Source organism: Candoia aspera, chromosome 12 (genome assembly GCF_035149785.1).
Source record: "Candoia aspera isolate rCanAsp1 chromosome 12, rCanAsp1.hap2, whole genome shotgun sequence".
NCBI classification, from domain to species: Eukaryota; Metazoa; Chordata; class Lepidosauria; order Squamata; family Boidae; genus Candoia; species Candoia aspera.
In genome coordinates this window covers 19,346,026-19,359,912 of record NC_086164.1, presented here as the reverse complement: position 1 = coordinate 19,359,912, position 13,887 = coordinate 19,346,026, and the positions used below count along the sequence as shown (strand labels likewise).

The window sequence follows — 13,887 nt, the reverse complement described above, 5'->3', positions numbered from 1 at the left end:
TGTTTGAAAGTGGTAGGTTGCCGTTTCCAAATGCCTGAATGTGCCTTTCTGCCAAAGAATTTCTTTCAGCTCTTGAACATGGAGAAGTTGGGTTGGAAGAGGAGGTAAGCAATTATTTCAAAGTCCAACAGAGGCTAGAATTCTTGCCACAGAAATGTAATTTGAACCAGTTGTCACGACAAATCAAAATTCTCACATTTATAAAACAACATTTTTTTTCTTACATCAGCTCTACCTCAAGGGAGAGCAACCTTTTTAGCAGCCCAGTATTCAATATTATTTCAGTTCAGAAACCATAGCACATGGGGGGGGGGTTCTTGGTTTCGTTTAATGAAACCATGTTAAGTATATTTTATGAGTTACAACACTGGTTTCTTACCAAGGGCATCCAAGGGGTGTGTGACAAAAGATGGTGATCATGATCAAAACTCTGATCTGTTTTACATGTATCCTGCATGAAACACATGTACAAAAAGGGTGAGGCTTAGAGAGGGTAGCTGTGGCTGCCATGTTGACTTTTTAACCCCCCTGTTGCCAATGCCCATTTCCTACCTCAAAGTGGCAGGGAACCATGCCACCAGTTTTGAGCAGCTGTGATCACAGGTGGCTCTGAGGGCCACACAAGTGCCAGGCCTCAGGTTGCTCGTCCTTGATTTACCCAGGAGAAAAACCAACTGTACAAAAAATGTGATTAATTATCGTAACACAGACGAGTTAGAGAGATTAGCAAAACATTGAACATTTGATACGTATGATTGTCTTGGGAAGCAGAGAAACTGCCCAGAGGAGAAAGGAAAAAGCTTTGGAAATAATGAGCTATACACCTCTCTGTGAAAAACAGTCACAAAGAACATTTAAGCATTTTTTTAAAAAAATAAAGGGTGTCACACAAGTTGAACAAATGCAATCAGGTTACATGGAACATGCTTAGGTCACGCATCTAATTTCTCCTCTAGGAGACAGCTGGATCAGAAGGGCTTCTCCTGCAGATGAATTTTGAGATTTAGCATTTCATCCCCAGGTGTGTAAGGACTGGGGAGGGAAAACACAGTAGCTAAGCTTCCCTATCAGACAGGGTTTCTCAACCTTGGCAACTTTAAGGTGTGTGGACTTCAACACCCAGAATTTCCCAGCCAGCATGGCTGGGGAATTCTGGGTGTTGAAGTCCACACATCTCACAGTTGCCAAGGTTGAGAAACCCTGGCCTATAATAAGGTTTTGCTTTTCATATCTTGGCTTAACAGGTGCACCCCAAGAGGGAACAGCCAACTCACAACCCAGAAATATATGAGGCCCAAGGACAAGGCTGAATTGTTTGACTTTTTTTGTCTAATGGGGTGCTTTGGGTGATTTTAAGGGGCAAAAGCCATTTGGTAGAGGCTTAAGGCACTCATTATAGGCTGGAACTCCATCCTGCTTGAGATGCCCCTGACTCCTACCCAGACCGGGTTAGAGTGGGTGGCAGGTCCTGCCTGTTTGATTGTCTTTAATGGTTGTGTCTCTTGTGGTGTTTGGGTGGTTCATTTTAATTATACTGTAGGACTGTTTTTATTGAATGCCACCCGGGGTTGTTGTAGAGCTGGGTGGCCTTATGCGTTTCTAAAATAATAAAATAATAAAATATATTTTCCCATCTGGAGAGTTTCAAGGGGCAAAATGAACCCTTTGAGCTTCTGCAAGCTTTTAGGTTTCCATTTTGCCCCTTCTCTTCCTAAAAAAGGCCAAGAAATTGTGACATCATTGGCAAAACTTCCTGTTGCCTCCAGCAAAGACAAAAAGGAAAAAAAGTACTCCCCCGCACCTCCAGCCTGGAAAAGGTTGCCCCTTCTGCCTTAGGGCTTAGAATGTCTGAATGTAATCAACTGTAGGTTATTCAACAAACTCAAGTTTCATGGCTGTATCTCAGAACCTTAAGTAGGAGACATGTAGAAAACCTGCAGAGATTAATTTTAAACCAAAATCTGGAGTAAGGGGATTGTTGGCAAGCTGTAAAGCAACAGATGGTACAGATATTTCCAATGTATGTTTCATATCCTGCAAGAGTACAAGGCTGTAAAATAACAGCATTAACGGGTGATACCTAGAGATGGACAAATAGCCTGGTTCTGCTGCTGGGATACAGTGAGCATCCATGAGAAGAAAGTGGAGGCATCAAAAGGAAGTTCAGCCATGTAGCAGGTCTTGCTCCATAAGGAATCAAAATACTCCCAAATATGGACCATCTCTAACTCTATTACACAAACTGGAGAAGGAATGATGCTCTGCAATGCCAGTCTCATCATGGTTAAACTGTGGACTGTGGAGAGACTGAATCCTTCCTTCTTGGTCCACTGAAGATTGCCTTCTCCAGCTCCCAAGTCCTGAGATTAAATTTTAACTGTGTGTTTTAGAGCAGCTTCAGAAGGGTTGGATTTAGGATGGATCCACAGAGGAGAGGAATGGTTAAAACTCCCATCAGTGGTCCTTCAGGAGATATGAAAATGCACCACCTTTTTAGCTGATGACCACACACCCATATTTAGCATACAGTATAGGGTACGGTAGACAGCCAGTTTGGCGTAGCGGTTTCAGGCCAGAAACCGGGAGACCATGAATTCTAGTCCTGCCTTGAGTACAAAGCTAGGTGACTTTGGGCCAGTCACTGTCTTTCATCCTTGAGAAGGAGGCAATGGCCAACCACTTCTGAAAAACCTTGCCAAGAAAACTGCAGGGACTTGTCCAGAATCAGACATGATTGAATGGATTAAAAAAAAAAAAGGGGGGGGGGTATGGTAGGACTGACTCAGCTATTCTTCCCAGTTAAACATAACTCCCATGAACTCACAGCACATGGTCACAGATCTCACTGCAATGAGGAGCAGCCCTCTCTGCTGTGGTCTCAGCCACCACCAAGGGAGCTGGGAGGCTGTCACTTCCATGCTGGACCAGCTGGGATCAGCATCAATTTAGACACAATTGGGGATGGTGGTTATCTACTCTGCTCCATTTTCCCACTCCTCTATACTGTACAGCCACAGGGAAATACATGGAAAGTAAAAAATAAAAAAGGGAAAGAGTTGCTACGGCAATCTGACTTTTGCCAGCGTTGTGGGAGATTAATGTATCCCCTGATCCTTGTTCTCATGACACAGTTGACCAGGGAAAATGGGGTTAGTCCTCAACTAACTGTCCCTAATCTCAGTGAGGCCTGATTTTAGCTGATGACATTTCCTGTCACCTGTTTACCTCTCCCTGTGCTAATATCTGAATAGGGTCTAGCAACAGCTTGTAGACAATCAGTTACTAGAATTTCCATTGGCTTCCAGCATGATGTCAGAAAAGCCAACAGCCATGCGGCTTTTTAAAAAATATGTTTTCCTTAATTTTAAATAGATTGTTATATATTTCTCCAATGTACAAATATACTAAAAAACGCTCACATCATTGCAATTTTAATCTAGGCTCATTAGTTTTTGAGTTTAAAAAACATGTAGAAAAACATTTATATCCCACTTTTATAAATGTTTCTTTTCTGCTTTTGTACAGCGAACGCCAAACTGGCTAATAGCAGTAAAGGATCAAAACAAGTAATTAACATTAATACCAATTAAAACACTGGAAATGGTATGCAGGTGAATGTACTGATTATTTTGAGTATTGGTATAATAATTCTATTACTTAGAAATTTAAATATTTGAGAAAACCTAATGCAGCTTTCCTGAATCCAGGCCTTCTGGGCAGCATTGGACTACAAGTCCCAGCATTCTTAGCTGGCATGGCAATTGCCCAGGAGGTCTGGGAATTCTGGGTGCAGAAATCTTAAAACAACTGAAGAATACTAGACTGGAGAAAACCAACATATTCTCCTTTTGTAAAAGGTGTTTAAAAGGTGTGTTAGAAATAAACTATCTATCTGTGCAGAAGTTCTCCATCTATTATGGATTGCTCCAGAGGGCTGGTTTTTTTTGTTGCTATGCAGGTCTGTAGGATGCACTGAGCCCCCAAGGAAACCCCAATTCAAAGTTTGGATAGCCAAGGAACATTGTGCGGGGGGGTGTCAAACTGCTTTTCAGCCTGTTGAGCATCGGCAGTTCTGTTGATAGGTGGCAGTGAAGAACCAAACCCTGAATAAGGCTAAAAACCAGTAAAACTACATCCCAGGAATGAGTCAGGAAACTAGGAAATTAGAAGCAAACTAGGAAAGGAGATGGCACTTCTGGACAAGAGAACATTGACAAGCCTCCATTAATTGGACCCTGTCACCAATCTGGGTTAATGTTTTACGTCAGATGATTTGCTTTTCCTGCATGGCTTCTCTCGAGGTCCTTAAGGAAAGGAGAAAACTTTCCTTCGCCAAATGAAAGTGAGGCGAAGCGATGCTCAAGCCTGCCTTTCAGGGGTGGTTTTGGCCTCCAACTATGATGTCCATATATAAAAATGCAACTTATCTAACCAAGCACCGCAAATGGAGACGGATACACACCTCCATGTGCCCCTTTCCCTCTAATACGAACTAAAGTCAGTTTCTTCATCTGCAGCCCTTGGCATAGATGCCCACTGGGTTTTTTTAATCCTGATTTATGCTGTTTTAAAAAAAGCTTTGGAAAGGAAGAATGCCACTTCTGCTGGGCAGCAGGCTAATCCTCAAACCATTGGGGAGACCGAAGTACAATCCTTCTGTGATTCCTACATATTGTGCCAAGAATACCCCTGTTGGCTCAGGGGGCACTGATTCCGGTATCCTGTTTCCAGCAGAGGACCACAACATTTCCCCGAAGCCCATGAGAAGGGAGTGGAAACAACAGCCCATCCTTCCAAGTGTTGCTCGAGGGGAGGGATGGTGCCCCACACCAGCATTTGTGAGCTCTTCCCAGGCCAGTGGGATTTCTTGGGGAAAGGACCCCATATCTGGGCATGGAGGGACAACAGCTCACAGGTTCTGCTACAAACAGAAGTTTTAAAGTTGCTCTCTGAAGTGATTGTCTAACACATGCTGATTTATGAAAGTGCCAGAGCCCATTTGGTGTGGTGGTGACGGCACCAGGCTAGAAACCAGGAGACCGGGAGTTCTAATCCCACCTTGGGCACAAAGCCAGCTGGGTGACCCTGGGCCAGTCCTTCTCTCTCAGCCCTAGGAAGGAGGCAATGGCTAACCACTTCTAAAAAACTTTTCCAAGAAAACTGCAGGGACTTGTCCAGGCAGTCTCTGAGAATTGGACATGAATGAATGGATTAAAAAAAAAATGGAAGTGCCACCTAGGAATAATGGGTGGGGGGGAGATTTGTCATAATGTGGAAATACAAATTGGCACTTATTAGTAGACCTTCTTAGAGTGAACAGCCACATCCAGACAGACATCATCTTTGGCCATTTTGGACTGCTGTCCTTGCTCAATTGCCCATCTTCTCCCATGGCCTTCCCCAGCTCCACTTCTCCAGAAGCATTGCATGACAGGTCCCATGGTGGATGGGAATAATGGGGGCTGTAATCCAACATGACCTGGAAAAAACTGCAAGCGTCTCTGAAAACACCTCCAAGAGTTTTATGGAAACCATTTTGGCCTTATTTAAGAAAAATGGTTTACAGGATTACACACAACCAAGCCCCAAAGAGTTGATGTTTGCAGCAACAAGCTATCTGCTGAAGATAAACTTCACTGAAGGACAGAAAAACAATTTTGTGCTTTACCAAGTTTAACTTTTCAGCTGCCCACTTCCTGATGCCCTCTCCAAAATACTGTACGACTGCCACAAAATCTAAGGTTTGTGGCATCTTTGGTGCTCCCTGAGCCTTGTTGTTTCCTTGCAGACGTCTCATTGCCAGACTAGGCAACATCTTCAGTGCAAGGAGGGAGTGGGCCTTGCTCTCTGCTTACATACCGTGGCTTGCCCTGCTTGTGTTGGGGGGGGGTGTTGCTCTCTCCTTGGGAGTTCTTTGATTGGGCTGTTGTTTGCTGCTTGGTTGACTGCCTGCGTTAATAGTTCCTTGATAGTTCCTTTTCAACAGACACATAGAGGTAAACATTTACATGTCATTCAGAAGAGACAATAGAAAAGCCAAAAGACCAGAATACCTCCTTGCCAGCAATCAACATCCAGATATGCAAAAATCAACACTAGGATTAACAGCAGATGAACCATCAAACAGCACAATACACCCTAATCAAGGAACTATTGATATAATGCCCATTATATCAAGTGACTAGAAATCTGTCCCCTGGCCATCATCATCCCACCCCTGGTCTGCTACCAAAAGATGGGTGACCCTAACATTAAATGCCAAGGGTAAGATGGGCAAACAGGGAAACTTCTATGCGGGGTTCAAAGCAAGTGCTCATTTGGGCTAAAACAGATTTTTTTCTTTGGGAAAATACCTACTGTAGCTTTCTGTTGCTTCTGTAATCTACACGCCGGTTCCTATGAAGAGAAGAACTCCATCATCTTGCCAGGAAAGTACAACTACAGAACATCCTTCTCCCTGGGTGAGATCACCTTAGATCCATGGAGCTCCAGGCTAATGGATCCATATGTCCACACATACAGAGCTGTATGGTCTCTAGGGACCAGCCTCCCAACTTGAACCTAGGGCTTTGCTTCTTCATTTCCTGAAACTGGATTCTACACAAGGGCTGTAGATTCTGTTATATGAAGGACTTATGCAAAGATGGTCTTAGATAAATGTCCATTTGCCACTCCAGTTCAATGCCAGAAGAGCCACGACACCTTGCTAGTAACACAGATTGTCCTAAGAGCATGTCCACCTTTAAATATGGAGCGACACAAAAGCAAAGAATCCTGTGTTTTTTTTTCCAGCTACCTTTCTTGAAACCATTACAGTTGGGAGTTCAAGCAAGTCCTGCAATGGAATCCCCCAAATCAAGAGATTGGAGAGCCTCTAAGATGCATCTTTCAGGTCTCAAAGAGAGCAGGATTCCCAACAGCCTCCCTCAACTGTAGCCGGAAATGAGAAATTATTCTTCCTTTTGAGATACGTTTAATATGCAAAAAAATAAAAATAAAATCAAACAACGAATTCACAACTCAGTGGAACTGGAAGGAAAAAAACATAATGCCTAATTACATGTTCAGGGACAGATTTAAGGGAGTCAGGAGGGAAAGGTTGAACTTGCTAGTGAAAAGAAAACTTATCAGAAAATGATTGAGAATCCACCCACCCGACTACTGTCCCTCTGTTTCCATGAGTATGTACTAATCTACTTCTGAGAATTTGGCAGCTTCACAATTAACTCCTAATGGAGTTTCCAGTGGATTTAAACTCACTGTCAGCAAATTATCTAAGTAGGGCTACATAATCCATTCTGGTGGGAAGGAGAGGGGGATTGGTCCAACACAATCTATTAAAATGTTATCACAGTCATCTATGATTAACCCACTAATGTGCCAACTAGAAAAAAAATCACAGCAGGGAAATAAACAACAGAACGATTAGAAAGTCTTCAATAGGAAAGAAAGAGGCAAAGGAAACTCAAAATCAACTTGAAAGCCAAGTATCCAATCAGGATTGTCTTTAGTTTACCAACAGGGTGATTTTCTGCTATCACTGAAGAGGCTAAGTTCCTCTTTCAAAAGATCTTGGCTCAGACAGGGGTCAGAAAATGCTGCTGGTGACAGGGTGGGTAACCAGGGTCAGAGTTTACAATGTAGCTTTAGATGTATGCCTCTGTGGTTGGAGAACCTGGGAGGAGCTCTCCATTCAGGACCATCTCTGAAACCAACATCTTGTCTTTCCCCGAATCCAGTCGTTTCTTCTTGGGCTGACACTGATGGATGAAGGGAACAAATGCAAGAATGAGTCCTCCAATTATTGGAGGAACTCCAGCAAAGTAGAAGGCAAGCTGGTAATTCCCAAAATGGTCACGGAGAAGTCCTAAAAAAGGAGAAGAAAAGCATGTAACCTATAATAAAAAGTGAAAGTCATCCGGGGGCTGTCTGCCCTTGGGTTTATAAGGTCTTAGCAACTTCACTACCGTTTTATGCCCAAGAATAAAGAGACAGAGGGAGAAGAAAAAGAATTCTGGACTCAGATAACTATGTCTGGATTTAAACTTTGAACTGATAGCCTGGGAAACCAGGATTCTGCCTACATGTCAGCTCTTAGCTCCAAGAACCAAGCTAATGGGATGTCAGCCAGATCAAGGAGGAACTTTTTGACCTTAATTTGTCAGAGCAGCTCTTCCATCCTTTTGACTTCTGACCTGTGCTGCTGAACTACAATGATCCTCATGATCAGACAACACATCCGCCAGCCAAGCTGGCTGATGGATGAGAGCTGCAGTCTCAGACATTGGAAAGGCCGAGCTAAAATGGCAAAATCAAGTGGCATTTCATGATCTCCCAAAGAACTGTTTTCTGGTCTTTACAGCTAAGTGGTTCTGCTCTTAAGACATCCCCATTCTTCTTGTACTTTCAATCTTTCCTCATCCCCATTCTTCTTGTAAGGGCTGAAGATGGCAAGATGGGAAGTGAGGCCAGACATAAGTGATGTCAACCTTCAAGGCTAGGAAAAGAACAGCTAAGAGTCCGTTGATTCAGAAAGATGGAAGAAAAAGGCCTAGGATTTAAATCCTGGATCTAACACACATATACACAGAGGGCCTGTTGCCTATGTTCTACAGTAGGTGACTTCTTTCTTATTTACAATAAAACCTACTTCCCTAGCTGGGCTTTGTCATTGAAGCTTCTATAGTTAGCCACTGAGTGAGGGATCAAGTTTTTGGAGAAAGGAGAATTATTGCTGGTTCTGGTATAAAGTCTGACAGATGGTGATAACTGGTTGCCATCCACCCCATGACTCTGAGCCCTTTGCCAAACGCTGCCCTCATTTTAATTGGAGGCAGCCTGAACTAAATGAAATTTCTGTTATTATTTATAGCATTGAGCTGTAAGAGTTGCCTTTGAGCCTTGAATTCAAATGGCAAGCCTTTCAGTTTTGCTTTTAACGGGTTTTTGATAAAAATTATTTGCTAAATGTTACTTATTCCAAATTCAGATGACTGGGTTTGGGAGGAGGAGCATGCTTGTTTTTAAAGAGTACAAATGTATTCCCAGAAGAAGAGGTAAAATTGGCCAGGATCTTTCCATCAGGAAACAGCTGCACCATCTCTTCTACAAATCTTTAAATCTTTTTAATCTGGGAAAATGGACTTTATTAAGGAACATTTGGCTATTTTCAAAGCAGGATAATAATCAGGGGCTGTTGATAGTTGCCAAATTAAAAAGAATGTTTTCAAACACTGTCATAATTCAGCCAGCGTTTACACAATGGCCAGCTTATATTACTTATTAGTGCTTATGAACCCCACTATGCTGTTTTAGAGGTTTTTCTTATACAACTTGAAGCACAAATAATTTGATGGATGTCAGTATTAGCCTGAAAGATGAAGATGTAGTTAGCAAATACTTCCGTTGGCTACTGAGGTGATGCATTTTAAACCCCTCCTTTCGACATTTTGCTAGGAATATTAAAACTAGTAATTCCATGAGGATTTTTGAGTATTCAAAAGGAATTTACAAAGATGATCTAAATCAGATATGCCCAGTCTGCAGACTCAGGGCTGCAGACAATCCCAAAGTATTTGGGGTGCTACTCCGAGACCTTGAACAGTTGAAATGTTTAATGGAACAGAAGGAAAACTTTGATAATAATTAATTTAAAGTACAGCCCCCATGAAAGATCACTGAAGGAAAGAAGAAAGAAAGAAATTTCAAAGCGAAAAGGAGCACCCAGACCACATTTCCCTCTTCTTGCAAGTAAGTGCCTGCAAAATGGGTCTGTCAGCCCATAGCAAGTCATCAGTTTCCTTAACTATGAAGAAATCCCTGAGAACAAATCTGATATATCTGGAGGATGGGAATTTAGAAGAGAGTATTTTGGTATACTGGCTCAATCTGACTATCACACTAAACTGTGGCTAAAAAAATCTGCCTATGATTTGACAGGGGAGCTGGAGTGACAAGCTATGGCTTACAGTTAACCAGCAAATTAATATCAGAAATCGCAGTAGGCTGGCAACCATGGTTTGCATAGTGATAATCCAAATGAACCAACCACGGTTATTGCTTGGCCTTTAGGAGTCATCCTATCCAGGCTGATGAAAACCTGAAATAGATAAGCCACAGTACGTAGTACATTATTCACTTAACACATATTTGGCCATATGCATAGATGCAGAAGGGGAACAGGCTGAAAAGGCTAAGATATGCTAAAACTCACTAAGATTGGAATGAGGGTCAGTGGAAAAGAGTATTATGGAGTGATGAATCCAAGTTTGAAACTTTTGGGTCCAATCATTGACAATATGTGAGAAGAAGAATTGGAGAGTGCTTTTAGGGTGGTTTAAACTGTGGTTTAGGACATCAATTACAGTTAGTGCAATGATAGTTGAGCTACTGATTCCTGGCCAAGTCAAGGAACCTACAAACCCTGGGTTAAAGGTGAAGGCCTGCTCTGAGGTGGTCCCTCCTCTACCAACCGTTCATACCTCATTTTGATAAGGACTTATTAGACATATTGGAAACATCTAGCTGAAGTCCTCCTCCTAGAGTTATCAAGCTGGACAATTCTCTCACCTGCAATTGGGGGGCCAGCTGACATTGGAATGGCCATGAGTCCCAGGAGATATCCAATGGCTTGAGAAGCCTCCATGGGCCCGACCAGCTCGAAGGCAATGGGGGCCATAATGGTGGTGAAGAGTCCATCACAAAGTCCGAGGAAGAGGCAGACGACAATCACCCCCCAAAATGCTTGGCACTGTAGCAACATCATGCACATGATACCCAAGATGATGAAGGAGGCAACCTGAGAAGGCAAAACAGTGATGTCGTTCAGACAACAAAGACAAATGTGGAAGATTCCCTAAACAAGGGGACAAGGGAACTGAGAAGATTAGTGAGTAGCACACTTTCTAAGTGGTTGGTGAAGTTCTCTCTCTCTCTCTCTTTCTCTCTCTCATACAAGTACCCAAACTCACAAGATTTCTGACATTTCATCCCTGAGATATCATATGAAAATGCAAGGCTTCTTCATTCTTGCTTGAAAAGCATGCAATTTTGGTGTTCTCACCTGCTCTCTCACTACTTTTTTTGATCTTCACCTGAAATCACTGAAATTTCACCAAGTTTCATCCATATTCATTTTTAAATTGAACACTGACATTCTGCAAATGCTACATCAGTTTGTTGCAGAAACCTTGGCCCCCGTGAGCAGTATCTTCCCAATCTCCAGTTGGGGAGGATGAACATCCAAGGCTCTATTCATAGCCTTATGTTCACAGAGCACAAATCACTTTCCAGACACTCTAGTCTGAGGGCAAGACAGCCCAAACCTTTTCATGGACGCTCAGTTCTAGATGACGGTTGGCCTCACCACCAGGAAGGGCATTTATGCTGGTGGGTCATTGATAGGTTGAAAACTCACTTTGAGTCAAGAAGTTGTGGCAGGGCCAAGATGATTAATTCTCTTTGAAAGAACATGAATCCTGTCTTCCACTTTAGTTTCATTAGCTCTTCCATTCCCAAGCTCCTGGACATCTCTCCTCCTTCCCACGTGTCACAGATCACCCTGTTTCCTCCATTTTCTCTTCTTTTTTCCCAGAGGTCCCCTCCTTGGTAGCAAATTAATCAGGACATTTAAGAGTTGACAACTAGAATACTTTGGTTCAATTTCCAGGCCCCCAGGCATTCAAAGACAATGTGTTCTAGATATCTGAGATGCACAGATAAGGCTAAATTTCAGAGAATGTGAAGTTTTTGGAAGCAACAAAGAGGAGAAAGTTAGAAGATGAAGGCAACTCTTCTGCCCTTCCCTCACTCTTAGCAAAGTACTTGTGTGCTAACCACATTATATGAACTCATAAAGAGCTGCTTCCATGCACTAAATATATTTTTCTCTATTTAATCGTCTCAAATCTCCACCATGTTTCCAAGTTTACAACATACTGTCCTTGGCACTGAATGGAAGTTCACATCTAGGCCAGCGCTGGAGTTTTGGAAGGCAGATCTTTCCCTTTGTAATGTTCACAAATGGCTTTTTTCTGCTGATTTTTTTAATGAGTTACATAAAATAAGCTACACTTCCCAGCCAACAGGAAAGACTCCCAGTATGGAGACCCTGCAGAACATCCCAAGCTCAGATCTGATTTTGGAGCTGAGGCCATGGAGGTCCTCAGCTATCTGAACTACAGATGGTTTGGGATAAGACCACTTCTGCTGTGCCTGTAGAGGTATTGGGGTGCCAAGTGTTGGTATGCTTCACTGGGTTGGCTGACGATCTACACACTACTGCATCTTCAGCTTAATTAAGTTTAACCTTCTTTGCTCGATTATAGCCTAGTGCATTCATGGTACAATGGACAGTACAGACCAAGAAGGAAGGAAGTTGTGTGAATCAGCTAATTTGAGGAAGTTCTCTGTGTTGTTTCTACCTACCCACATCAAAAAGGATATACCAGAGCAAACTATGCAGTGTTCTTGAGCATTAAAGGGATCTTCTGGTCACTATGCCTGGTCTCCACTAGGTCCTTTGACCAATCCACTGCTGCTTTTGTTGCATTACTATCCCCTTTTTCTCTGAGAGTTCAAGAAGACATAGATGGAGGAACATCTCTCTAATTTTACCTCTTCAAGAATCCCATGAGGTAGGTTGAGTGGGCAAGGTTCTGCTCCATGAAACTAGAAATTACTGTTCTCCCGCTCCTGGGACCTTAGACACACTTTTCTCCCCAAGGTCGTATGTGGATAGTGGAGAACATCTCACATGCAGATGAAACATACCAGAGGAAGTGTAATAAATAAATAAATGTGAATCTGGAACAGGTACTCATCCCCTACCTGCAAATAAATCTTCTTCAGTCCGGGGATGAGATCACCAATTGGTCCTGAGGCCAGGCGCCCAACTCCCGACATGGCTCCTAAGCAAACCAGCACAATCCATGCTCTTTCCTTTTCTTGGAACTCCACTTCCACAAACTTCACCTGGAAAGTGGAAAAGAGGCCTCAGTCTTGTGTTCACTCCAACAGCCTTCAGGATTGCTGATGCAAATGGGTGGAGAATTGGATCCAATGTGTCACTTGGTAAAAAGAGACACTTATGGACTGTTCTGGGTTGATGAGAGACAGTGTAAGCCCACAAAAGTAGGAAAGGCATACAGGTAGTCCTCGTTTAACAACCATTCATTTAGTGACAGTTTGGACTTACAATGGTGCTGAAAAAACCAATTTATGGCTGGCCTTCACACTTATGACCATAGCAGTGTCCCCACGGTCACATGATCATGATCTGGGCACTTGGCAACCGGTTCACATTTATGACCATTGCAGCGTCCCATGGTCACATGACTGTCATTTTCGACCTTCCCGGCCGGCTTCTGGCAAGCAAAGTCAATGGGGAAACCACATGATTCGCTTAACGACCATGTGGTTTGCTTAATGCCCACTGTGATTTGCTCAACCGCTGCTGCAAAAAAGGTTGTAAAATCAGGTCAGATTCGCTTAATGACCACTTTTCTTAGCAACTGAAATTCCAGTCCCAGTTGTGGTTATTAAGCAAGGACTACTTGTAAAAAGGGGAGGATAACCCATGATTTGTGGCCCCCCTTTGTATATTTTTGAGGGGTATAGAGTGGGAATTTTAGGCATTCATTGCACTCCCTAAAAGCCCCCAAAGGTAGCTCAAATTTTCTTTTCTTTTCTGTTTTTGAGAGGGGGAGGTTAATGGATAACATGGGTGCTTTTGGCCTCTGCAAAGCTTAAGGCATCCTTTTTGCTTCTAAAATCCCTACCACCCGAACATGCATTTAAAATTTCAGCCCTGCTCACCTCAGTGACATCTTGAGGTCATCACCCGTGTGTCCCCTGTGGCATTTCAGAAAGCCCCCCCCCAAAAAACAA

General features: G+C 42.9%; 1 protein-coding gene across 1 annotated transcript in view; it reads right to left on the bottom strand.

The window, feature by feature from the left end:
• Window positions 1–7,494: 7,494 nt before the first annotated feature.
• SLC16A2 (solute carrier family 16 member 2) overlaps window positions 7,495–13,887 on the bottom strand; it is an 84,195-nt gene continuing 77,802 nt past the window's right edge. Inside the window, exons 4-6 of the mRNA XM_063313805.1 lie at window positions 12,829–12,972; window positions 10,570–10,798; window positions 7,495–7,867 (exon numbers count right to left, since the gene is read on the bottom strand). Of these exons, the coding sequence (XP_063169875.1) occupies window positions 7,647–7,867; window positions 10,570–10,798; window positions 12,829–12,972 (594 nt within the window). The 3' untranslated portion in view covers window positions 7,495–7,646. The remainder of the gene's footprint in view (window positions 7,868–10,569; window positions 10,799–12,828; window positions 12,973–13,887) is intronic.